General features: G+C 45.8%; 1 protein-coding gene across 1 annotated transcript in view; it reads right to left on the reverse strand.

Annotated features, from left to right (window-relative positions):
• AGAP1 (ArfGAP with GTPase domain, ankyrin repeat and PH domain 1) overlaps window positions 1-27,504 on the reverse strand; it is a 611,312-nt gene that overhangs the window by 316,839 nt on the left and 266,969 nt on the right. Inside the window, exons 7-9 of the mRNA XM_011929622.1 lie at window positions 18,787-18,914; window positions 17,167-17,322; window positions 9,924-10,016 (exon numbers count right to left, since the gene is read on the reverse strand). Of these exons, the coding sequence (XP_011785012.1) occupies window positions 9,924-10,016; window positions 17,167-17,322; window positions 18,787-18,914 (377 nt within the window). The remainder of the gene's footprint in view (window positions 1-9,923; window positions 10,017-17,166; window positions 17,323-18,786; window positions 18,915-27,504) is intronic.

The following is a 27,504-nucleotide window of genomic DNA, read 5'->3' on the forward strand; positions in this document are numbered from 1 at the left end:
CACAGCGACAGTCTTGGGACAGAGTGGACAGTCTGGGCTTTCCTGACCATGTCTGGGAAAACGTGTCTGGTGTGAGAGCCATGCCAAGTGCGCTAAGTTCCATGGTTGCTGTTTCTAAACAAAACATGAAACGCTGACGGCCAGTGATTCTCTCTGCCAGGAGAGGTGCTTGTTTGGGTGTCAAATTCTCTATTCACAAAGGACAAAACTCAGCTTGGGAGAAGTCCTGTTCCACAGTCCAAGTTCCTACACGAGGAGAAACTGAATCTGCTGTCAGGAACTGTTAAATAAATACTGCAGAACTGAAATAAGACTTTAATGATATGATTTCCTCAGGATTATTGGTCTTGGTAGGTATCTTTTTTTTTGCTTTTTCTTTTTGAGGGAGATCCAAAAAGGAGTCCAGTAGCGTGATCTTGGCTCACTGCAACCTCCGTCTCCTGGGTTCAAGTGATTCTCATGCCTCAGCCTCCCAAGTAGCTGGGATTACAGGTGCGCACCACCACGTGTGGCTAGTTTTTGCATTTTTAGTAGAGATGAGTTTTTGCTGTGTTGGCCAGGCTGGTCTTGAACTCCTGGCCTCAGGTGATCCACTCACCTCGGTCTCCCAAAGTGCTGAGATTAGAGGCGTGAGCTACCACACCCAGCTGGTAGACATCTGTTTCTGTGTAGTGTTTGCAAATGGCCAAAGACTGTATGAAGTAGTCATAGCTACTTGTCATGTATGTGGAATTTAACCTTTAAGGTGAAAGGCCTCCTAAGTCTGACCTGGGGTCCCTGCACTCCTGCTCTTTCTTTCTTTTCCCTTTCTTTTCTTTCTTCTCTTCTCTCTTTCTCTTCGTTTTTTTTTTGTGAGACGCAGTCTTGCTCTGTCACTCAGGCTGGAGTGCAGTGGTGCGATCTCAGCTCACTGTAGCCTCCGCCTCCTGGGTTCCCGCAATTCTCCTGCCTCAGCCTCCCGAATAGCTGGGACTACAGGTGCCCACCACCACACCTGGCTGATTTTTTATATTTTTAGTAGAGATGGGGGTTTCACCGTGTCAGGATGGTCTCGATGTCCTGACCTTGTGATCCACCCACCTCGGCCTCCCAAAGTGCTGGGATTACAGGCATGGGCCCCTGCGCCCAGCTGTACCTTTCAGTAATGAAGTAAGTATACAGCCATCTTTTATACCTGGGAGAAATTAAACAAAACACAAAGCACCACAGCCACTATCAAAGCAACCAGTGACACAACTGATGGACAGCAGGCACCTGCTCAATCCACAGGCTTTTCCAGAACATCCCCAGCTGCAGGCCCAACGTTTGCCCACGACCCTGAGGAGCTGCCTCTGCAAGGAAAGGGAGTTTTAGTTTTCAAAACCAGCCTGAAGGAGGTCTCCCATGGACGCGATCGGAAGGCCTTAACAGCTGTAAAATGCACTACACAGAAAGCTACGCACCTTGGATAAGGATTCGTTCCAGCAACAGTCTTATTTCAAATGACAACACTTTACCAGACTTAGGAGAGTTTCGATGGAAACCCTCAAGTTGGAGTACTTCGAGTCTCGCATGTGTCCTATCTAACGCGTGTGGCCTCCTAAGTTTTTCTTTTTTATTCTCAAACATGTTGGTCAGAAATCAAGCGGCCTCACCTTGTATGACCAGGAAGGCCTAAGCTAGGACATTCTAGATGGCAAGAACATGGCAGATGGCCCTCGGCCACACAGAGCTCAGCTCCCGTCCCAGCTCTGCTACTGCCCAGCTGTGTGTTACAGGATGAAATATGTCCCCCCAAATTTGCACATTGAAGCCCTCAACCCCAGGCGGACTGTATTTGGAGACGAGGACTTTAAGCGGGTCTATAACGGTAAATGACGCTGTACAGATGGGGCCCTAATTCAATGGGACTGGCATCATTATAAGAAAAAGAGACACCAGGCGTGTGCACATGGAGTCCAGGCCATAGGAGGGCACAGCAAGAAGGCAACAGGCTCAAGCCAAGGAGAGGTCTCTTCAGAAACTGCCAGGCCTTGTCTTGGAGAACTGAGAGATCAACTTCTGCTGTTTAAGCCGGGGCTGCCCGGCATGCCCCACTGTCTCCCCAAGCCTTAATGTTCCCATATGGGAAAGCGGACCGTGGCACTTCCTAGGTAAGAGGGACGGCAGCAGAAAACTCTAGCACAGGGCACTCGAAAAAGTGGTCAATAAACGCTGGTTACCGCCAATACTCTGGTACATGAGAACCCCCATCATCTCAAACCCTGTGGGGACAGAGTAAGAAAGGGAGGGAGATCTGTTCCGTGTGGCCACAAGTCTCTAAACCCCCACACCACTGCTCCTACAAACAATACGGGGAAATCAACCCCCCTCTGCAGGGCAGCCAGAGTCCTCGGCAAGCAGATGCCCCGGGCCTTTAGGACCCTCCTGCCCACTTCCTCGTGAACCCCTCCATCCACAGCTCTGCTCTCCGCCTCCCTCCTGTTCTGTCACCACCTACTTGTATGTCCCAGTTCAGTGGGATTGTCCCCATCTCCATTTAGCTGTCCTTTCCTCACCCTCTCCTGTCTAACTCAGTAGAATTCACCATTCTTTGGTGTGACACCCGTCCACTTGCACTGGGGGTCATGGGATGGGATTGTCAGTACATGTCTGAGCTGAGCCCGGGGGCTGCAGACACCTTCTGCCTCCTCCAGCCCTAGCAGAGGACCCAGGGCATGTCACACAAGGACCAGGGCACAGCTGCTACTAGTTGATCAAATCTGATAAGAAATTAATTCTAGAAATAAGTATCTTATTGATTCATCAACACAAAAACAAGTTCTGGCAACATTAACTTGGAGAATCTTTCCTTTACTTGTAGGATAGTTTGTATTTCTGGAGCTCATGGGGAATTGGATTTCACTACCACTGCTCAACTTCTAAAGAAAATAAGTACTATTTTGCGGAAACAAATCACTTAGATATTATCCCGGTGAAATGGGAGGCAGGCAGGGAGGCAGGGAAGTGCTGGGTAGAGAAGGGCAGGCCACCTGGCGAGAGCTCCACCCTTGGGCCTATGCCCACAGACCTAGGTAAGGACAGGCACTCCAGTTTTTGCGCCCAAACATTGCATTTTCCGAGACCATCCCGGCCTGCCATGCCCCCCCCATCCTGTGCCTATAAAAACCCTGAGACCCTAGCGGGCACACACACAAGTGGCTGGGCATCGAGAGAAGCACACCGGCAGAAGAACACACCAAGAGACTCTGGAAGGCCACCAACGGCAGAATGATGCGGATGACATGGAATTCAGCTGGGGGCGGTAGGAGGGGAGTCTGGCCACTCAGTGGCTGGACTCCAGGGGAAGACCACCTTCCCACTCCATCCCCCTTCTGGCTCCCATCCATCCGCTGAGAGCTACTGCCACCACTCAATAAAACCCTGCACTCCTTCTCCAAGCCAACGTGTGATCCAATTCTCCCAGTACGCTAAGGCAAGAGCCCTGAGATACAGAAACCCTCTGTCCTTGCAATAAGGCAGAGGGACTAATTGAGCTGATGATCACAGGCCGCCTGTGGACAGCCAAGCCGAAAAGCACACTGTAACACACGCCCACGGGGGCTTCAGGAGCTGTAAACGCCCAGCCCAAGACCATGCTGTGGGGTCAGAGCCTACGCTCCCCACAAGCCGCCTGTCTGCCTGCCCCGCTAGGGGTCTGAGCTGTGGGGCCCCGAAGAGGTGAACCACACCCCATCGCACACCCTGCGAGGGGGATAAAGGAAGTTTTCCTGTTTCACCAGCTCCTGGATAATGGATACACAGAGGACACACTGAGTCTTAAAAGTAACTTCCGTTCTTGGAAGTGCCACTCTGCTGGCATGGCAGTTGGTAGTGTCTGAAGCACCTTGGCCTACGCTACTTCCCGTCACCCTCATGCAGCCCTCACGACCAAGGGAAGTATTCTTTTCGACTGCTTTGCAGATTTGTGTATAAACGATGGGTTTTGTGGTTTGGCTAAAGTAATTCCAATAAACATTCTGTGCATCTTGCGAGGAACATATTGTCACCCACCAATGTTGCCAAAAGGGCGGGGATGTAGGGGAGGGTGTGCCCGATATGCTCAGAGACGGATGACTGTCGTTTCACATGTAGGCCTCCAGATATTCTGGACTGTTCTGGCAATGACAATATGAGATTTGAGGAGTCAAAGTAAAAGCACTGATACACCTGCCTGGCCATTAAATTAATCATCGTAACTGGGCCGGGTCTGTTGTGAACCAGGCTGAATATAAGACTCTCGCAGAGCTGTTCACCCAAGTGAGGTCAATTAGCTTGCAGGGCACGGCAAGTTCACCCAGTAAATTATCTGCTTCTGGGGAGCACCACAGGCCCCAATGCCCAGGCAGAGCTGATTTGCCACGTGGGTGGGCATCGTACACTTGGCGAGCCTCTCGCTCACCTTGTTTCCTCAATGGTCCGGCTTAATAAACGTGAGCCATCCTCCTGTAAGCCTCTGCCTACGCAGAGAGGCCGCAGGCCTGCGGAGCTCCACTCTCCACACCCCTGAAGGAAGGGCGCTGCCATTCCTCTCCATCTCTTCCAATCTCTATCAAGTTTCGGCGTGGTCTTCACATTTGTTTCCTCCACGAAAGCAGCACGCGACGGCGAGGCAGTCAACCAACTCACTGTGACCAGTGTCAAAGTTTCAGGAGCTGTGAACGCGGGCGTCATTAGGCTGCTTTCATTCTGCCCACGCCACACAATACACCCCTCGTGTTGATCCCAGGTACCAGACAACACAGGTCGGTGGCCTGCGGCAGGCTGGACGAGGGGATTAACTCCAGAGGTTCCTTTCACTTAATTGACAATTGCCTCTTTCTACTCAACTGAGAATCAAAAACACGCACGGCTTCAAAACAGTTCACAGGCCTGATGGCGGGTGCGGCGGGCTTGCCCCGGGCAGGCCGGCTCTTCCTCTGACAGCTTGGGAAGGCTTTTCCCGCGGCTTCAGACGGCTGCTGGAAAATGACTGCTCTCACCGCTGACTCCCTGGAGGTGACCATGACATCAGGGTTCAAGGTCAAAATGAAGACTTAACAAAAAAAGTTTTGAGGAATGTTGTTTCTTTGGTGTCTCCACCGAGCATCACAAAAGGGAGCCTGCCGGATGGAGGGTCCCCCTTAGCGCCCTGCAGCCCCGAGAACTGACAAACAGCACCTTGGCGGGCATCGCAGAGGAAGGACCAGAGTGGGTGGCCTGCAAGAAAAGGACCCCCAGCATGTGACCACCGCAACCGTCAGGGCTGTCGCCTCCCGATGCACACCTCTCTGCCTACCTTTCTTTGAGGCAAGCAGAGACCTGGTTCTCTCAAAACATCAGCCAGCTGATCAAATAAACAAACACAAAACTTCCGAAAGTCGCAGGCAGTGTTCTTCCCATGAACCTCCCAGAGCTCTCTGTGAGTCCTGCTAGCACTTAAATCCTTAAACACAAAACCACGAGCGCGAGACACCCTGGCCAAAGCTGAGCCAGGCCAGGGGCGGCCCCTCTGAGGGGTCTGCATGACAGGGAGGGGTCGTCCCCATGGCCTGAGGCACAGAGCATGCCCCACACACCTTCTGTATTTCTCATTCCTGACTAACCCTAGGAATGCCAATCCTCTGACGGTCCAACCACAAACCAGGGACGGGGAATAATGGCTACACACAGTTGGCCTGTCTGAAGCAGGAAGAAAAGACCCCCAAATGGAAGCATGATCAGGCAGAGACGGTATCTTCCATTCTGTTTCATTCTCTGAAACCTCACGAGACAACACGTAGTCTCAAAAGATGTCATGAGGAGGTTCCGGGTGTCCCCACCAAATAAAAATAACATGTTTTCAATTGTGTAAGTATGACAAAATAAACTGAGCATGATTTTCAAAAAATTCAAATCCTTCTAGTGTACGCTACCAAGTACAAGGCAAGTCTTGAACGGTCTCTGCAGCCTGGACATCAGGGGCAGGAGGGGATGGCCAGGTTCTCTGGCCAGGGCTCTGCGAAGGGCAGGGAGGAGGCCAAGGCGTACGGCTGTGTATCTGTACTCAAATATAGAGATTAAAAAATGCTAAAGAGAAAGAAAGAAAGGAGAGACACAGCTGCCGTCCCCCAAACAGACCTCCCATCTGCCACCCACGATTTGCATGTCACCTTCTCCGGGCTCATTTGTACTTCATTAACTGCCATTGACTTAACAAGATTTATGCAAATGGCACCATAGGAGCTCCCTAACTCCCACTGCAATCAAGTGATTATGTATGTACAACTCTCCACAGCAATGAAAAATTAATACGTGACAAGCCCACTCGCCGCTGAGCCAGGCCTCTGGCTTTTCTTTTTCTTGCTTTGCTTTTTAATTTTTACTCCAATAGACCTTATCTTCTTAGTTAAAAAAAAAAAAAAAAAAAAAAAAAGAAAGCGAACTCTCTGAACCAATCTCTTCCAAGACCCCAGAAAGGACACAAAAGGAGAAGTAGACCCAGGTCCACAAGAAATGAAGTTATAGTCCAGAAAATGTTATATTCTTGATGGGGAATCTGTAATTGGGAGAAAGAAGAGATAATGTCATTGACCATCAAGATTCGGCGAACTCCCACACTGAGGTCGGGGGAGCCTTGGTGCTCATGGTGAACCAGCTATCACATGGAAGTGAAAGGGGGTTAACATAAGCCACTGTGACATGTACAATCTGTAAACTCAGAGGTTAGGTTGCAGAGTGTTGAAGGCTGACTTGCCTGGGTCCTAAACCATCCGTTACAAGACTCCTGTTGGGGGAAAGAAGAGTCTGCATTAGCAGCTCCACGCAGGTTGCTGAGGTTCTAAAACGATTCCTCTGCCATTAGGCAAAGGTCCATTAGCTGGTGTGTGAGGCTTTGATCACGCAGACCTGAGTCTTTCACATGGGCTGAGCACTAACACACAGTTCTCTGCAGCTGGTGACAAGAGCAGAGAACACGTTTGCAGCAAACACGGTAAGGATGGGAATGGAAAGATGCCTCCCACCCGGAGAATGGCTGAGCACGGCTGTGTTAGAACATGTGCAGAAACATGTTGCTGCAGGCAGTCTCAGAAGTTTCTTTATACAGTCATAAGATACTTCTGTCTCAGGTTGTGGTTCACTTACTTAATTTAAAACATGTAACGTTGCTTCCTAAGCTTTCTGAAGGCTTTTCATCGACGGGCAGTGGAAAGAGCACGCGCGTGGGGGCAGAGAGGCCTGGTCCGCATCCTTGCACCTACTTCCTGGCTGCCTGGTATAGGGTCCTCCCCATCTCTGTGTTTAAAATAAGGACAACACAGCTACCACAACTGTGGCAATGTTGAGGATTAAATGGGATCCCGAATGAATAGCACTTACATAATAAGCACTCAATTAAATTTGTTCATTTATTCAACAAATAATTCGGTTGAGTTTCTAGAATATGGCCATCAGGCTTCATCCCCTGCAATCCTCTCATTTCATTTCCACACTGAAGTCATCACACCAGGAGGGTCAGGAATTCGGGCTACCTGGAGTGATCTATGTTCCTTTAGAAACAAGGGCACACACAGGGATGTGAGATAAATCGATACAACCGTCTGCAAACCCACATCAATCCGCCCGATGCACAGAGAGGCTTTGACAAGGGTGCCCTGAATATGACTAATTCAAAAATCCAGTATTGCTAACATTTAAAAATTCTCTGTGGAACCTCCACATCTAACTGCTTCAAGGGCTTCAGACATCATCCAGTTCCCCATTTTACAGATGAGGCACCTGAGGCCTGGAGAGCCAGCCACAGGAGGACTCTGCTGGGCCAGGTGTGGATTTGAGGAGGGAGCTGTCTGTGGCTGCAAGAGGGGGACAATTAGGAGGGACAAGGAGCTCCCTGTGCCCAGGAGTCACCGGGAAATCAGACCATGATTTAGATTTCAACGAGATTACTTTGAACATTCACAATCGAAAGGCTTCCAAGGACTGGATAATACTCATTTTACGCTTGATGGTCAACTCCAATCTGCACACATATTGAAAAGCTAGCCTGCAAAGCTAGCCCCCTCCACAGATGAGCAGGGTACAAATTGAATGAAGGTTCCAATTATTCTGGGGGCCTGCCTGGCTCGCACAGAGGGACTCCTGCCAGGCTGGTGAGCACTCCCACCCAAATCAACCACAGATAGGCATGAAGAAAATGGTCTATTATTAAGTTTTAATATTCCCCAAAGTAAATGTCCTGGCACCAGTTTATAAAACAGAAAATAAAATGTTAAATGATTTTTAAATTCCAGTTGAAAAAGGTATCAATGGCATAAAAATGACACATTAAAATCAGCTTATGCAGAGTTAGGTTAAAAATAAATGCACCAAGAAAAAATAAACAACTATGTGCACGGACCTCTAAAGTGAAGGACCTTTTTTATACTGAAAACACCACCCACCATCAAAGTGGGCAGTTCTGTTGTTGCTGTCTTTGAATATATGGAGGGAAGAGAACCTCTCCTTAAGGTGCCCCGGGCCAATCCATACACTTGCGGCCCAGTAAATGAACGTGTGTCTTACACAGATGCATGAGGGCCTTGGTGATGACCTGCAGGCCTCCTTCTTCTCTGCCTGGCAAAGGCATGCCCTGTGAGCAAGGAAGAAGCAAGCCTGATCCCGGGCAGGGTCAGTTCCGCTGCGGGCAGAGGTGTGGTCTTTGCAGTAGTTCCTGGGCATCGTGGGAAACTCTGTGGACTCCTTCCTCTGGTCTCACCCAAGATGCTGCGGCCTTATTTAACCCCTACCTCTCCCACATCTTCACGCTGACACTGCCTGGCCCCTCTCTAAGGCTGTGTTCCTATTTGCTTCAAATGGACGAAACCTACATGACCAGAATAATCCAACTCCATGTGTGGAAAGACTCTCCCGTTTTTAAGGGCAGCCAGTGCCTACACAGTTCCTAAGGGATTAGGGATGCGGCGCAGGTACCCACAGGAGAGAGGACAGCAAAGCAGTGAGCTGGACCAGAGGTGCACACCGGTCACAAGCCCTGTGCCTCAGAGGCAGAGCCATTCTCCTGCCTACAGAGGCTTTTGCTCAAGAAGGATGCACTCCAAATCAATTGGCTTTCTTTAACAAACCAGAAGATGCCATTTCCAGAAGCCACTGTGTGGGGTTGAACTCTATTTTTATTCTCCTTGGAAATCGAACCACAATCTACGTCACACGTGGACTCCAGGGTTTTTTTTTTTTTTCTTATTAGAGACATAAAGTGATTTAGAATCTGGTTCTGGGCTAATGAAACCCTGTTCCAGGCTAGCAACACAGGCCAAAACAAATGGTTGAATTCAAGTCCTGTTGTGTAATGAGGAAGTTTAATTAAGGCCCCACATTACAGCTGTAAATGTTCCTTTATATAATAAGGTCTAAATGAAACCGAACCTAATCAAAGTTACAATTCCTTCATTAGCAAATTACAAACAAGAGCGCACAGCTGACACACCGGCTATGATTATCACAACTAATTGCCTCGTTGTTACAAACCAGCCTGAAACAGTGTTCAGATGTCCGTCTGTGAGAGCAAATTAGGGCCACGTCGGGCTGTTCCTGTGATCACAAGGGGCTCTTGTAGGCGATCTGAGTTACCCCTGTTGCCCGGCGGCCCGCGGCCCAATCAAAGCCGCGCTACAAAGGCAGCCTTTGAAGGCTCTCAGCCTGGAAACGCACTCCATATGCAGGCGGGCAGCCCGCACTTCATTAGGTCTGTTGTCTCCGTTCCCTCTTCTCATTCTAATGATCCCATTTGAATACACACAGGAACTCTGCTAATTGATGTCAAGTGACAGACTTCTACATTCATCAACAGAGCACAGCAGACAGACCTTGGCGCGTGAGCCAGCATCATCTCCGGGAAGACCTGAGGGGTGTCTATGGCGACAGAGAGGAAGGATGGGGACGCTGCTCACCTGTTTAATTGGGATGGCTCGGCCGCTCCCGATGCTGTCCGCACGACTCTCCAGGCCTTTCTTCTCTTTGTCTGGGTCGCTCCCTTTCCGAGACTGCAAAGCAAAAGGAAAGTTGGCATCTGGGTAAGGGCTGCGGTTCACAGACGGGGCTCTGCCCGTTTGCAGAATTCCTGCCAATACACATTTAGAAAACACGCGTGATCTATGCGTGCGCACAGACACGTCCGACCAGCAGACCGCTCGGTAGTTCATCTCCACTGACTCATCATTTTTAAAGAGAACCGTCTAAACTTTCCCGCTGACTTTTCCACCACAAAATTATCTTTTAATTCTTTTTTAAAAAGTTCAAAATTCAATTACTACAAACCAATGGGCCATAGAGGAAAGTAACGCCCAATAGAAAAACGCATTCGAAAGCTGCAGTTCACATAGCCGAGGAAAAAAGGGGCTGCTCAATGTTCATTTGGAAAATCCACTACATAAACATACATATTTAACTAATGTTTGAATGATTTTAAAATTCTATTAACTAGTCAGCTATGCGATTTAACGGCACACCCTCGATTAGTATCAAGGTGCTGTTAACATTTTCCTTGTATTGCTTCTGGATGGGTGGAAAATGGCATATTCGAAGTTAAGCTAATGGACAAAACCACAAAAAATAATGAAGGGAAAAGAAAACCCCTGAAAATCGCCTCTGGACAAAAGGTCAGTATTTGGGAAATAATGAACAGCTTTGCTTGACAAGGTCCTGAGTCAATTATCTCCGATGCACTGCTGACCTGCTGCAGACGACGAGTGCCGGGCGCCGGGTGGGAAGGGTGGCGACCTTTAACCCAGGGAAGCCCCAGCCAAAAGCACACCTTGACTTGGGTAAAACTGAAGGAGCTCCATCGTCTCAGCCTCCTCTCTCGATGGCATGAGGAAGTGTGAGCACAATGATTTTCTGACAGATTTATTTTATTATGAGAGAAAGATCGGAGACTCGTCCTCCTTAATAACTGTGCTGACAAGTGACAACTTCACTCCATTACTTTTCAATGGGAACATTACTCACGCAATATTGAAAATGGAGAAACATTTTCATGTGCTTTTCAAATCTGAGATGATATATGAAATGAACAGACTTTGTGGTGTCCACTGCTACAACGAAAAGCTAATGGAATCCAGGTTCAAAGGAACAGCTGATTTAAAAAATATACATATTAAAAGGGGGCAATGTCACGGGTCGTAATAAAAACAAGGGCTGATGGGACACATTTAGGATTCCAGAAGTATCCTCTGGATAGAGGCTGCTACCAAATTAAGGAGGAGGACAAGGAGAACAGTTTCCATGATGGAAACTCAGATCCAGCACTTCAAAGGGTGCTACTCTCCTGCGCAGCTGTGCTCATTAGGAAACACGCTTCGCAGATGGTGATAAGAGCTGATGTTTATTGAACACCTACTACGTGCCAAGCACTGTGCACTTGTTTCCCTTAGGATGGTGGATGCCTAGAATGAGATGACAGGGAATAAATCAAGTAACAAACACAAAGTTGCAGAAGAATATAAAACGTAAGGTTAACCCTTTGGGCTAGAAGGAAAACAGAGATATTTATCAATTCCTTGTCAAGAGCTCATTTTTCTCTTTAATTAATTAATAATGTATAGTAAGAGCTACACAATAGCCTTAAATTCTTTTCTCCACGTCTCAATTGATGAGAAAAGCTGGCTCCTGAGGTTCCTACTTTTAAAATAAATTTCAAAGCACACAGAGATAACACTAAAAAAAATTTTTTTTAATTAACAAAGAATATTTAAGAGTACTTTGGGAATTTTACAAATTCTAAATTTCTAAATTTGGAAATCCATCTTCATTATTCTCTATTAACCAGAATAATTAACAAAACAAACATTAAAAAAATTAACATCTTCCTCAAGGCAGCACATCTGTCCCCCCAGCCACTCCATTCTCAGAACAGAATTTCAGATTCCACTTGAAATGGGAAGAAATAGCTCATTGCCCTGCTGCAAATACCTTAGAACACGAACTGTGAACAACGAAACTCAACATCTGATCACACACTGAGATAAAAGAGACTGAAACTTCAGTAAGACTTCATTGCAAAAATAAAACAAAAATTTCCCGACAACTTTAACAATTGGCTGGAGACAGTCAAAACACTAAAATGTCCAGGAAAGAACAGTGGCAAGCTGTTGGGCAAAAGAGTTTGCTGTACCTCAGCCCCACAATCACTTTGTCTCCATCAGGCTGTATCCATAAAATTGAAATCCGACAACCAGACAAAATCAAATCCAATGGACAGAGACACCCCAGCATATACAAATTCCCAGTAAGGTTTCCTTTCTCTGCCAACTTGGGAGACTTCATCACTAATGGCACATCATCAGACACAAGACAGCCCTCAGCACCCACGGCGTCTGCCAGGAGTGACCCTGCCCTGCATACAGCCTGCTGCACACTGCCAGAAATGTCACAACAGCAGATCACACCCATCCCAGAAGGGTTGCAGATTTAAAGTCAGTGCACAGCAAGCCACCATAGTAACTGCTTCGCCTCCAACAAACACTCAATGCAGAGGAAAGAAAGGTTAAGGTAATCCAATTATCACCTGCGTCTTTACAAAAATGTTGAACTTCTCGACGTGGTGAGAGAAGCCATGAAGGACACCCCCATCAACTAACTACCTGCCTACAGGAACAAGGGCATCATTGCCAAGAGCCCTCTGTATCAAACAGAAACCGCTTTCCCCCTTTCAACCAGTGCCTAAGTCAACGGCTGCTGGAACACACTATGGGAGGTACCCAGGAGCTCCTCTGCAAAAACAAATAAATGCCATTCAAACAGTTCTGTTCACACTATGAATTTTGCTGCCTTTTTTTTTATGGCAAGTTTCTGAGTTGGGCAATGTATATTCACAATCTTTGCTTCCTGGGTACGCTTGGCTCTGTTTAATGGTATCAGCAATATACGGTAAGCTTTTAAAAAATATCACATAAATGACATTGTTATTATTAAGCCTGAAAATGGACAAAGCCATGCAATGTATAATTTCAGGACTCAAACTAGAGCAAGTTGACAGCATGGACACAGATAATATAGACCAAATTCAGGTTAACGCTGATCCCTGGGCAGACAGGCAGGAGAAATGCGTTCTGGAGGCACATGGAAGGAGCTGCAACTTTTACTTAGGATTTGCTTATTTCTTGCAGTAGCAGCGTGGCAGAAAAGGGCTTGTATTTGATGAAGTGTGTGGTGAGTACACATATGCTTTTTATTTCTGTATGTCTGAAAAATTTTTCCAATAAAACATTTTAACCACATGTAAACTAGGGCTGCTAAACTAAATTAATTGCTCTAAGAACCCATATTACCAAACTAGGGATTAACTGGAGATAGTCTTGTAATGCTTTTTTCCCGAAAGAAATGAATGAAATAAAACATAACTTAGTGTTTGATTAGTAAAGTATAATTCCTACTGTAAATGTAACATATAATTTGGACTATGACAAAGATTTTGTTTGTACTCTTGTAAAAAAGTGTCATTTATTTTTGTTTAAAAATTGTATATAAATATATGCAAACAAACATCTGGGAGCACAAAATGTTAGCCCAGAGCAGTACATTACAGTCTACTTTATAAAATGTATAAGAATGGTATCGGAAAAAATGATGCGTGTACTACTTAATTAACTATGGCCTCTTTATGATGTTCTAATAAACACGGTGGATAGTGCCCCTCCAGCTGGGTGTTACAGTCCCAGTCTGCACAAATTTTTATTCACTAAGATTGTCTGTATACCATGCATCTGTCCTCCGACTAGATACTTCCAAACAAATACACATTTTAATAGTTTATGCCTATAATCACCAACAACTGCCAGGGATGAAGAGTCTATCGAATTTTACATATTTAAAAATAGAAGAAAACTGGTCATGCTAAAAATTTAATTTCTTAATTGCTATGATTTCAAAATTAATTTGCCTTCTTTTTGTTCCTTGGATGACACTGACATCTAGTGGAGTTACTATCTCCAAGAACTTCAACTTAAGACTACACCACATGCATCACCACCACCACCACCACCACCACCACCACCATCATCACCATTATTTTGTTCAATGTCGAGCCCACAGAGGACCAACATATGGATCCCTGCCCAGAACTATCACCATCTTTTCCTTAAACGCCACAATGCAAACCTATTGCAGTGGCAGCTTCTTTTATGACTCTAAGTTTCTATTCTCACTAATGCCAATGAGGCAGCTGGATTCAATTTCTGCTCTGATCTCAAATTTGTTTTCCAAGATCAAGGAGAAAGACAACAAACACTGGGCACACTTAGATCCATAGGCAGGCCATTATATTACGCGACACATTAATGGTGAAATAATTAATTGTGATTTTTGGTCACTGTAACAATGAGTTTTTACTGGCTTCTGCGCCTGCCCTGTCCAGCCTCTTCATGGATGCCTGTAAGTGCATCTGTGTGTCTGCAGCGTGAATCCGCAGGAACAGGGTCTCTCTTCCTGGGGTGCAGAGTCCCTTCTCCTTCACCCTAAACTCTTTCTGTTGAACATGTGTTGACTCTGGCAGCGAGATTCTCCTAGACACTGAGCAAAACCAGGGCTGTGCAGACAGCAGATGTTAAGTCAGTATTTATTAACTGAGCTGTTATTTTGATTCTCTCTGCCTTAAAGTGTTTTCCTCCCTAAGTCACCTGGGTGGTCAGTTACCCAGCGGGATACTACTTTCTGGCACACTCCAGTTCCAGAGCTTATAATGGGAGGGGACGGGAAGGTGCTGGCATTCTCCTCATAAATATTCTCATTTTTAAAGACACTTTGTGGTTTTTAAATTTCTCTCCTTTGAAGAGAAAGCAAAGTCAACAAGCAGAAGATGTGGCCCTCAGAAGGTGTCTGAGAATGAGTGCTGTCCCCCTTCCACTCCCTTAACAAAGACACAGAAGGTGTTCTTGACTACCATGATGACAAGCCCGCCCCTCGTCCCAGGGCACAGGTCGCCTGCCCACAGCCCACCCTCTCGTAATCCAGCTGCATCTTTGGCTATTGGTTTCTCAAGTCACCGAGTCATTGTGCAGCCTGTTCTGAGAGGAAACACTTCAACCCACAGACCCCCAGCCTGGGTGCAGACAGGGGCTCCAGGTGTTAGACGGAGCTGGGAAGCAGCTATTTAGGTTACTGCTGCTGTTCTCGGTGTGTCTGAAGAAACTGCCCAATAAAACATGTTATCCATGCACTAATTTAAGCATGTGAGATACTCACCTGTATGTTGCAGAAACCTAATTACCCACCTCCTATAATCTATCACATATGCTTAACACTACCAGAAATCATTTTACAGCATCAATGGGAGTGAGAAAACAATGGAAGCAATGCCACCAGGTCTCTTCTGCCTTCTCCAGGAAGCCTTCCCAGAAGCCCCACTGCAGAAGTACTGTGGTTTCCAGCCCAGAGAGGTCAAGTCATTTGCCTAAGGTCAAACATCCGTCAGCAGTGGAGGCCGGGGTCTGAGCTTGGTCTGTCTGATCAGTCCTGACCCTGCTGCCCAGCAGCAGCCTCTGTGGGCGCTGATGTGGCATAAGGCAACCAGTAAAGGCAAGGGGAGGCTAGGGAGCAGGGGGTGTGTGCAGCTGGCAACCGCCTCAGCAGTCGTGAGCGTCCAATGGGAGACTGCCCCAGACACGTGGCAGAGGGGCTGGGGATCTCCCAGACTTGGCAGGAACCACAACGTAATATCAAGATCGGATTTACAAAGGGGCAAGCAATCTGACTCCCAGCCACCCCTCTAGAGTCCTCCTTTAACTCAATAGGAAATATTAAGCTTTGCATCTGGGTCAGCAGTAATCAACCAGAAATGGAAGTCAGATGGTTTAAAACAGGGCACCACTGACATGTGGGGCTGGATAATTCCCTGCTGTGAGGGGCTGACCTGTGCACTGTGGGATGCTTTGCAGCACCCCTGGTTGTTACTCATGACTAGACATCTGCAGAACCTTACCTTCCCACTCCCATACTCCTGTTGTGATAGCCCAAAGTTTCTCCAGAAATTGCCAAATGTCCTTGGAGAGCAAAACCACCCTGGTTGAGAAGCACTGTTTCAAAAGCATGTGCTTGTAATGCATGATCCAGGGAGGAAAAGCATTCTTCTCAAGTCCAAAGGCTTCGGTCACCTGACAGCAGCCGTGCCTGGAGTTCGGGGCTCAACTGTGTAGACTCCAGATTGACTGGTAATGTCTGCTATGCACAGGGAAGGGGCAGGCTGGTGGCATTTTTGCCTCCTCTGTAATTCAGGGATTCTCTGCATCTCAATCACCCAGGGAGTTTTTAAGCACTTCACATGCTGGCTGTGCACTATGGCTCTTGCCTGTAATCCCAGCACTTCAGGAGGCCAAGGCGGGAGGATGGCTTGAGCCCAGGAGTTCAAGACCACCCTAGGCAACACAGTAAAACCCATTTCTTAAAAACAACAAAAAAAATAGCCACACATAGTGGTGAGTGCCTGTGGTCCCAGCTACTCAGAAGGCTGAAGTGGGAGGATTTCAGGAGGTTGAGGCTGCAGTGAGCCATGACTGAGCCACTGCACTCCAGCCTGGGCAACAGAGTGAGACCCCGTCTCAAAAGGGGGGTAAAAAAAAGGAACTACGCGTGCCCGAGTGCACCCAGATTGTGAATTTATAAACCTGAACCCAGATAGCTCATCTCTGCTTTCAACATGCTCTACAGAAAAAAACCCAAGTGGAGAGCCTCATGGCAATGAGCCTCTAGGAAGTACCTCCCAGCCCCCAGCCTCCACCCCAAGGGCAGCGCCAGGCACGCCAGCAGAAAAGAAGAGGGCCTGTGGACAGTAATAGCTTGGATATCATCTGAACGGTTAGAGACACACATCTGGGAAACTTAAGAGTTTTGTCATCTCCTTGTATCCACTGTGACATGTCTTTAGCTGGAGCCACAGGATAACAAGTGCCTTTATGCACACCCCCAGCTCTTTATTTCGGACACATGAAGTCAGGAATGTCTACACTAAGAAACCCCACTCTACTCCACATCCAAATCTTTGCTTCTCATGATTTTCTTAGTCTTCCACAGAAATCAATGGTATTAACTTCAATATAGTTGAGATTCTACAAACACCACTGAACCGTGTGGCAACCAGCTTTACGTTAATGGAGACGCTTCAGAATCCCATTCAAATCTCCACCCAGGGGTGACACTCACGGTGAACAGGTTGGACCGGCGCTTGGACTGCTTGCGAACGGGCGTGGGCGTGTTGGCAGTGGGAGGAACATCGATTCGAAGTTCCTTCTGGCTGGTGCTGGGAGTCGATGGAACGGAGGAGGAATAGTCGCTTAAACTCCCACCTCCATTACTTGTCTGAAATGATTAGAATCCAAGGTTTTATTAACGACACACTCAGGAACCCAAGCCCTCCACTTAAGCAAGGTCATAACCAACAAGTGAGCATGAGCCCCACGGAAGGCATGTGTGAGAATGGCTGACTGGTGTCTACGGCTTTGCCAGGTGTATTAGCATCACGTCTACGAAGTCTCATCCTGGAACATGCCAACCATCTCACTCAGTGGCGTCCCCTAAGAAAAGTGACTGAAGACAAAGAAGTCTCTGTCATTTAACTTAGAAGATTTCTGAAGTTCAAATTTGATTATTTTCTCTTTTCTCTGAAAATGAAAGAGACTGGTTAAACTAAATGGATTCTATGTTTCCTTCACTGCCTTAGATCAGCAGAACCACAGCTAACATTCTGAAAGCAACACCTGGAAAATCTGAGTGTTTTTGAAAAGTATTTCAAGATTCACAGAAAAATAAACACAGCAAGTGAAGACATTCTTTTTTTATGTATTTATTTTTTTGAGACAGGGTCTCACTCTGTCACCCAGGCTGGATTGCAGTGGTGCAATCTCACTCACTGCAGCCTCGATCTTCTGCTGGGCACAGGTGATCCTCCCACCTCAGCCTCCCCAGGCACAAGACACCATGCCTGGCTAATTTTTCTCTTTTTTGTAGCTACAGAGGTGTGATTCTGCCACGTTGCCCAGGCTGGTCTTGAACTACTGAGCTCACGTGTTCCACCTGCCTTGAGCTCCCAAAGTGCTGGGATTACAGGCATCTGTCACTCAGCCCAGCCAGCATGAACATTCATGAATGTACCTGGACAGGCTTTGACAATACATGCCCTAACTTTACTGGCTTCCCAAGTGGACTGAAAGCATGACATTGAACCTTTTCGCCATGTCCTTAAAAAAAAAAAGTGCCAATAGAATACCTGCCCAGGAAACATAATCAAAAAACAAGCACAGGCAAAAACAAAGCATTAAGAGGTTTTTGGTTGGGTTCTTCAAAGTGACAATTATTTCGTTTGCTTCCAAGTAAATAATTTTGCAAAATGTTATTATGGAAAGATAGCAGTTTCTATGGGACCTAAGGGAGATGGTAATTATAATTGAATGCCACTACCAAATTTAAGTATAAAGCGAGAGTGGCCATTAAGATTTACTCACCACTGTTCAACCTATAAGCAGACTAGGACCAAGACCAGAGAAGGGTGGTTTAAATCACCAGCGAGGACCACAGCCACACACCTCCCATCACCACCCGGGCCAGCATGCCTCATAACACAGGCAGCATGAAGACAGAAAACATTAAAGAATGATTCCCATAAAACTCACTTGGCCACAGCAGTTTCTGAAGAAAATGTTAAGTCAATTACATCATGCTGTTACTCACAAAGTTGAAAAAAAAAACAATCAACCTTGCATTGGCTGGGAACACTATTTGCACATTCTCTTTGGTTCTAAGCGTCCGACTTCTCATGTCACCCACCTGGCTGATGTGCACGGCGGACACCTGCGCAGAACAGACGGAAGAATGGCTGGGAGAATTAGGCAGCGACTTGCAGGGTCCTATGGACAGCTGCTGCTTCTTCCTTGTGGCAACAATCTTCTGGGCAACTGGCGGATGCACAGACAAAAAGAAATCCATGTCAATCAATTTCCAAATTCAGGAACAGAGCAGAGATCATCAATCTGTCATCGAAATCTGTTATTTCCTTCTTTCGCAGTAATAGCATTCCTGGTTCTTAGTTGGGCAAATGACAACCAGAATAAATATGACGTTTTCCAGGGCCTCCTCCCATCCCCCCACCCCCACATCAGCTGAACATGGCCAGGTGCACCAGCTCTGGCCAGCAGGATAAGAGCAGAAGGATCATAGGGCAGCTTTTAAGGATCTTTCTTGAGAGCTTCCCTTTGCCCCCAAATTCTTGTATGTTTTTCCTACTTGTTGCCTGAAATGCACAAATGTGATATAGCCTCAGCAGCATTGTGGAACACGAGGTGACACTGGGAACAGGAGCCACATGGGAGGGAGGGAGAGCCGGTCCCCCGACTCCGGTCCCCCACCTCCATAGAAGGCCTCAGCAGCCCTGCACAGACCACCTCAGAGGAATGTGAAGCAAAAAAATACACACCCATCTCATTTAAGTTATTCTCATAAAATGATCTTTTTTTCCAGTTACTTGGAACAAAAATAATCCTAAATAAGGCAGGGCAATTTAACCAAACCCCCCGGAAAAACAAAAACTGTTTTTTGGGGTTTTTTTTTTTTTTCCCTAAAGCCTAAAGAATTCCTCTTAACTCTACAAGCTATCATACAGAATTATATTCAAGGACATGTAATTATATCAAAGACCTCTTTTATTTAAATATATTACTGCACACATTGGAAGTTTATCTTAATCAATACAAATCTAAATTCAAGCAGCCATAACTTCTCTTGGCAAATAGGCTCGCTGACAAAGCATACTGGATGTAATTGGAAAGGAAGTCAACGATTAGAAAACTCTTCCTATACCAATGGGTGTCAGTGCCGCAGAATAACTACAGTTTTGATTTGAATAGATGTGTGTCTTTGGGGACTGGCAGTAATTAAGTTCAACGATATTCAATCCTTGTCTTTGCCTAGATAGTTGCTATTTTCGAAGATGTCCATGGAAAAGAACATGTGATCTCTCCCCAGCAATAGGTTATAACATAGACGGGGTCCATATCGTGTTTGCAGATAATTTCTTTTCCGAATGAATACAATTTTAATAAGAAACTGGTCTGTCCACAGCCTATAGGTTTCATGTAAATGAATGATGGTATAAATATGATTAAGTGAAAATGCAATATATAAAAAATGGCTCGCAGAGATGAAGAAGCAGCTTCATTAGTTACATCCCACCTCCAATAGGCCTCTTATCATCCTGAAAGGATGATATCAATTAATTTATCTTCCGGTAGTGTATTGATCATAACCTTCATCAGCTAATCATGTTTAAATTACAGAGGAATATCGTGGCACTCTGTCATTTCAGAACCATTGGCATATTGATCTGGGGTCTTTGAAGACATTTACTAGAATATTTTAAAAGTTCATTACGTGAACTCAAAAATAAAATCTAAGATTTCAACAGATGCAAAATGTGTTGTCTAGGTACCCTGAAATTGCAAAAACCAAAAGTAAATTAGCCAAAAATCATAATTGCCTGGGTGAGTGCTAAAGTACTGCTACTTTGTTTTTGAAAAATAGCAATAAGGGACTTTGATTATCAACTACACTGATATCTGATTTTACTCCCAGCCTCAGAGTTACTATTCAGCTGGATGGCCACACTGACTTTACACTCGTAAGAAATGCGCAGATGTCAGAATTAGATAGGTCTAGGGTGCAGGCTTTGAGAGCTCTGCAGACATTTTCATTTGTAGAAACTAGGGGAAGATGTGAGAAACTTACTACAAGTCAAATATGTTATTAAATCTCTACTGTATGAAACTTCAAATGCAAATGAATGTTCTATCCTTCCTACTTGGAGTCTAGGAAGAGTCAGTTCATGAGTAAAGAGAATATTTTTACAACGAAGCCTCTCATCAAACTACAGACAGGATGTACAAAGTATGAGTATTTAGCATTGTTAACTACTGAAATTCTCCTATTTAATTATTGTTCTACCACATTAATTAAAAAATAAAACGAAGTCACAACATCCAATAACTGGGAGTATTTTTTAACTCTACTGTTTTTTTCGTATTTGTCCTATTTCCCCTCTACCTGTAACTGTTATGTCCTTCCTGCTTCCATACACAAACGAAGGAAAGAAAATGATTTATAAATACATTGTTCTAAAATATACAGACTGCTTGAATGCTTTAAGACTACAGGGTGACCCATAAGAATAAGGGAAAACTTTCATGAAGAACAAAAAGTATCTGACTTGAGGGGGAGGAGGGAGAGCATGAGGAACAGGAAGGGAAAGGACTCCTCTGTAACATCTGCCCACGTCTCCCCCATCTTGAAAATGCAAACCGACTACAGAGTCAACGCTGGCAAACAGCCACAAATTTGTCAACGGCTGTTGCTGCTATTTGCTCGATGTCCCAGGGATGGGGTGGAATCTCTAGGCACCTCACTTAAAGACATCCCTAAAGGAATTGTTTGGGCAAGCAAAAAACTAGTGTGACGACTGCCATCCAAGACATCTGCAATCCTTCTCCACATAACCCAGCAGCAGGCTGGGCGAGTTCACAAAAGCTCCTAGAGGGAAAAGCTTGCTGGGTCTATGTGAGTGGAGGAACCCCCCTCCATTCCCACCCCCAAAAAAACAACTCAAAGAAAATGGATGGAATGTCATGGGAGGGAGATCGTCTTCTGTGGCTGTAATCGCTAATTACTCATAATATTTAGAACATTTAAATGTTAATAGGTTTAACATGTGAATATTACCTCAGACTATGCTGTCTGGGAAGCTTTTTATAACCATTGAGTTTTTGTCTATATTTGATTATTCAAGAAATAAATTTGCTGTTTTATATAAATACATATGCTCAATGTAAACGTGTGTTGGTGCAGAGACATAACTGTTCAATGTAAACGTGTGGGTGCAGAGACATAAATGTTCAATGTAAACGTGTATGGGTGCATAGACACAAATATGTTCAATGTAAACATGTGTGGGTGCAGAGACATATATGTTCAATGTAAACATGTGAGTGTGCAAAAACATATGTTCCATGTAAATGTGTGTGAGTGCATAGACATAAAGATGTTCAATGTAAACGTGTTTGATGCACAGACATAAATATGTTCAATGTAAATGTGTTTGATGCATAGGCATAAGTATGTTCAATATAAATGTGTGTGGGTACATAGACATAAATATGTTCAATGTAAACGTGTTTGGCGCATAGACATAAATATGTTCAATGTAAACGTGTTTGGCACATAGACATAAATATGTTCAATGTAAACGTGTTTGGTGCATAGACATCAATATGTTCAATGTAAATGTATGTGGGTGCATAGATCAGAAACACAATCACGTGGACTTACGTAAAAAAAATCTGGAGGTTGCTGGGCGTGGGGGCTCACACCTGTAATCCCAGCACTTTGGGAGGCCAAGGAAGGCAGATCGCCTGAGGTCAGGAGTTCAAGTCCAGCCTGGCCAACATGGTGAAACCCCATCTCTACTAAAAATACAAAAATTAGCTGGGTGTGGTGGCAGATGCCTGTAATCCCAGCTACTTGGGAGGCTGAGGCAAGAGAATCACTTGAACTCGGGAGGCAGAGGCTGCTGCGAGCCAAGATTGTACCACTGCACTCCAGCCTGGGCAACAGAGACAGTCTCAGAAAAATTAAATTTAATGTTTGAGAAAGTCTGGAAGCTTTGTCATTGAGATTTGATCTTTTCTCAAATTGGACGGCACACTTCACCATGACTCTGTCACACGAGCTATTCCTAAATCTAAAACAGTGGCAGCAGGTACAGAAAACATTTGCTCTTACTACTGACACTACCAATTAAATTACCCTCCTGAGACTCCCAAGAGTAATGCTTAGCGTTCTTTTAAAAGTCACTTCCTCTACAATTTTAAAATTTTATTTGGATTTACAGATAGAAGATACCTTTAGCTAGCCCTTCGACTGTGCACGTGTGCGTGTGTGTGTGCCCTGTATAAAGGTGAAAACCAAGCCGGTTTCACCATGGGCTCAGAAGAGAGAAGTGTGCCCATCTTTAGGGAGCAGAGCAGGCGGGTGCCTGAGACAGGATGCAGGGGGTTCTGGGGGCTGGAAATGGGTCCTTCTTGACCTGAGGATAATTTTGTGACAACTTTTTAAGCCCAAATACACTTTCATGTATGTTTCCATTCTTCAATTTAAAACAAGTTTAAGAACTTAACGAAAAAAGTGAGGCATACATTTACTTTATCTACAAATTATAAATGTTTTATTCTATAGAGGGAAACAGCACCCTTTAATTAGTGGTTAAAAAATAAGACAATAGCTCCCAAACAAGGCTTCATTAAATCCTGACATAATGCCCAATTTCTACTTCCACCTTGTTTCTAAATCACACAAAATGAGGCAAGGAATCGCCCTTGGTCACACTATGAGCCTCCGGGCCAGCCTCATGCCCTCTATAACCAGAGAATAGCTCCTCCTCCTTCTCCTCCTCTGTGCTGCTCAAAGGCTGAGCAGGGCTGGGTGGCCTACACTTCCCATCTATTAACTCATTTCATCCTCTCAGCTCTTTCATTTTGCAGGTGAGAAAAACCAGGCAGCGAGTTCACCAGAGCAATCCGACGGCTCCGTGACTGCTCATGACACCACCACGTGGCAATCAAACACCCAACTTCCCTGCCAGCGCCCCAACAGACTGTCCTGCTTCCACAGTACGAATCATGTGTTCTTTTGCCCTGCACCCTCGGTTTCTCATCAATTTCTAACTTTTATTTGGGTGACTAAACAAAATGCTGAACAGGACTGAGTGTGGCGACCAGCACACGGGAGGTGCTCACCAAGACTGCCCTGATTACACTGTGTGCCACACCCCGTTCCCAGCCAAATGCTGAAACGGACTGAATGTGGTGACCGGCACACAGGAGGCGCTCACCAAGGCACAACGATTACCCTGTGTGCCACACCCCATTCCCAGCCAGGCCTTCTGGAAAGCCCGGGGATGCTGCTGGACTCTGCCTCTCCTGCTCTCTGCAATCCCTGGGCTGGGCCTGCCATTGCCATGGTCACTGGGAACGGCCCGGAGGCTAGCTCGCACGTTCCTGGACCTCTGAGCAGCACGTGGCAATCCTGGTCATTCCCTCCTTTCCTCTTCTGCATCCTCCTTGGGCTTCCATAAACCCTGACGTCCCTGGTTTTCCTCCTCCGGCTGGAACTTCTTTCTCATCCTCCCTTGCTGGCTCCTTAAGTATGGGTGCTTCCCTGGCGTCCTTTTTCCCCATGCCCTCTGCCTGGGCAATCTCCTCGTGAATGTCTCAGTCACCAACTCAGTGCCAGGTGCTCCCACCATCACCATTGCCATGAAAAGCTCTGCCTTGCATCCTGCCTTCTAGAGTTGTGCAGCCAATGACCAACTCAGGATCTCCCCTTGGATCTGCCTGCAGCGCCTTCAAGTCTGCGCTGCCCAGCCTGGACCTCCTCGCCTCTCTCCGACCTGCCTCTCATCTGTTTTCTAGCTCAGTCGATGGCACACCCACTCTTCAGCACGGGTAGAACAGGCCTAACAGATTACTAGTTCAACCACCAGAGTTTCCCAGAAATTTGTTTTCACTGCCACTGCCTTGATCTAAGACTGATCCCTCCATAGCTGGTGACCAAAGTAGCTTCCAAATGAGTCTCCCTGACTGCCCCCTAAAGGACCTGAACACGCCACGGGGTGACCTCAAAGGCAGATCTTACCACGGCACTGTTCTATTTCTACTTCTTCAACAGCTCCTTAGCAAAACTGGGCTCTTTCACGTTTGGGGAATGTGGCTTGTCCACTCCTGGTATTTCCTTGTATTAGCACTACTGGATAAGGATCATAGTCTCTTCTGGAATAAGCGGAAAGCTCAGACGAGCCCCATGCAGAAGCTTTGTGGGGGACCAGGTGACACGCGAAGGGTGGGAAAAGTGGGGGCAGAGAACTAAGGAAGACACAGAGAAAGCGTAGAGATTCCAGTGACACCGAAGAGCCACCATTAGATGACAACCAACAACTCGGTGTAAATCGAGCCCACGTTTGGGAAGAGGATTCCTCTGCCACCGGGAAAGCTGGAGCACAGTGAGCCCAGTAACTCGGGAGAAGGGGGAGCAATTCCGAGTAAGCACTGTTAGGTAGGGATTATAAAGTACGAACCACATCTCCAATAAAACTGTATTTTAAATGTTCATCACAGACACACTGATGAAATTTAATTCACATGAGACGAAACACTAACTTTACTCCACGAAAATATTTTAAAAGCAAAATTTATGCAGCTGAGGGCACTACATGTCTTGTCCTGTCTTTGGTGTCTCCACCCAAAAGTGACATTTACTCCACCTTTCATTGAAAGGCTCTTCCAGGTCGGGGGCGGTGGTTCAAGCCTGTAATTCCAGCACTTTGCGAGGCTGAGGTGGGCGGATCACCTGAGGTCAGGAGTTCGAGACCAGCCTGGTCAACATGGTGAAACCCTATCTCTACTAAAAATACAAAAATTAGCCAAGCATGGTAGTGTGTGCCTGTAGTGCCAGCTACCCTGGAGGCTGAGACAGAAGAATTGCTTGAACCCAGGAGGCAGAGGTTGCAGTGAGCTGTGAGCCAAGATTACGCCACTGTACTCCAGCCTGGCCAAAGAGCAAGAATCCGTCTCAAAAAAAAAAAAAAAAAAAAAAAAATCAAATCAATGTCCCATCTTATTGTTTATCATGATTCTGTGGGTCAGGAGTTTGGGCAGGGCGTATCAGGGACAGTTTTCCCTAATCCATCTCAAAAAAAAAAAAAAAAGGAAAAAAGAAAAAGAAAGGATCTTCCATTCGAAACATAGGGGGCTTACCTGGAGACCTTCCATAAATAATGAAAGCCACTACCGGCTGTAAATCTTCCAGTAACAAATAAAAGATCCCCTAACGTCTCAAAAAGGTTTTAAATTACAGTAGAGTGATCATTAAACTATCTTATTAATTAAGAAGAAACTAATTACCAAATTATCTATGTAGTTCAGAATGTGTGACTTTGGAGTGAAAAGAAATAGGTAGAATTTTTCTCACCATGAAAATCTCAAAGTTAAATGTTAAAGAAGGTGTACTCTATATGGTTGCTCATTCAAGCCCATCTCCTAAACGTGTTTTCATATGATCTGTGTTTTGAGCAATAAAGAAAAGCTAAGTCAAATCACAGCCACGTGAGGAACCACACCCATCCATGAGCCTCTCTTGGGTTTTCCGGCTACAGTATGTTCCTTAATGGCAATCAGTGAACCATGGGACCCACGGCATGGCCTGGCACTTACACACTTGTGGAGACCCTGCCCTACTGTGCCGTCTGCTGAAGAATACAGTCAGCCCATGTTCCAAGACAATGGATCAACTCCACGGAGCTGGGACCTCTTCTGGAAATGCTTGAGGCCATGCTGTATTTAACTTACTAGGGCCAGGGCCTGCCCGACACTCAAAGGGCACACACCAACTGGATGAATGAATGGATGGATCAATAGTGGGGCCGGAGTGGGAAGGTTATAAGAAGGCAGTGGGAGAAGATGCTGAAATGGGCAACTAGACATGCATTTCTAAGGACTTGATATGCAGAGAAGAGTGGCAAGCGTGAAGCTGTCCTTAGCGCAACGGAGGTTATTCACATTGAATAGTGAAGAGATTTATGCTTTGGAAAGATACCTGGGATGGTTAGAAAATACAGGTCATTCCTACCTGGAGTGTGCAGGGGTGTGGGGAGGGGAGAGGCTGGGAAAGAGCCTCAGGGGCTGAACTCAGCAGCCTGGTTCCAGCCGTTTCCCGAGAAACACACAATTTGAATTTTGTTTTGAGACTCCCATATCTCAAACTGTGTCCCTCTACCCTTTTACTGGATTAATATTTTGGCAGCACATAGAATTCTAGGCTAAGAACATATCACCTGATGATTCTAAGCTACCCAAATGAGTTCTGATAAGCGGATACAAGCTCACTGATACAGTTTTAGCTAAACTCCACTAGTTTCTTTAACCTGCGTTCCATCTTCCCATAAGCACGGTGACCCCACAAGGAGAAATTCATTATCCCTGTTCTAGAAGAAGAGGCTTTCACCATTTTTTTGCCACTACCTTTAAAATCAGCACTTCGCTATTCACCCCAAATCTACCCATTCCCACCCATCCTTCACACAGATGCTGCATTTATGAACAAGTCTGGTCCAGCCACTTCCACATTTCAACAGGACAAATTCTAATTTTTGCAAATTTTTTTTTTTTTTGCAGAATACTTTCCCAATCAGAACAAATACTAACAAGGAAGGTAAGACATCCTGCAATAAACAGGTCATAAATTTAACGTAGCGGTGTATAAATAGGAAATGCTCTTCTATGCATTTGCTTTTCAGTTCCTTGTCACTGAAAGCCTAATGAGAGGCTGTGGCCAAGATTCAACTGCTCAAGCAAGTCATTAGGACTTGCCGTGCCCCAAGCAAGCCAGCAGGAGAAAGGGTTTGGTGGGTGGTAATCCTTCGATGACTTACCTCACGTATATCAAAGT

This window comes from Colobus angolensis, unplaced genomic scaffold (assembly GCF_000951035.1).
Source record: "Colobus angolensis palliatus isolate OR3802 unplaced genomic scaffold, Cang.pa_1.0 Scaffold82, whole genome shotgun sequence".
Taxonomy (NCBI): domain Eukaryota; kingdom Metazoa; phylum Chordata; class Mammalia; order Primates; family Cercopithecidae; genus Colobus; species Colobus angolensis.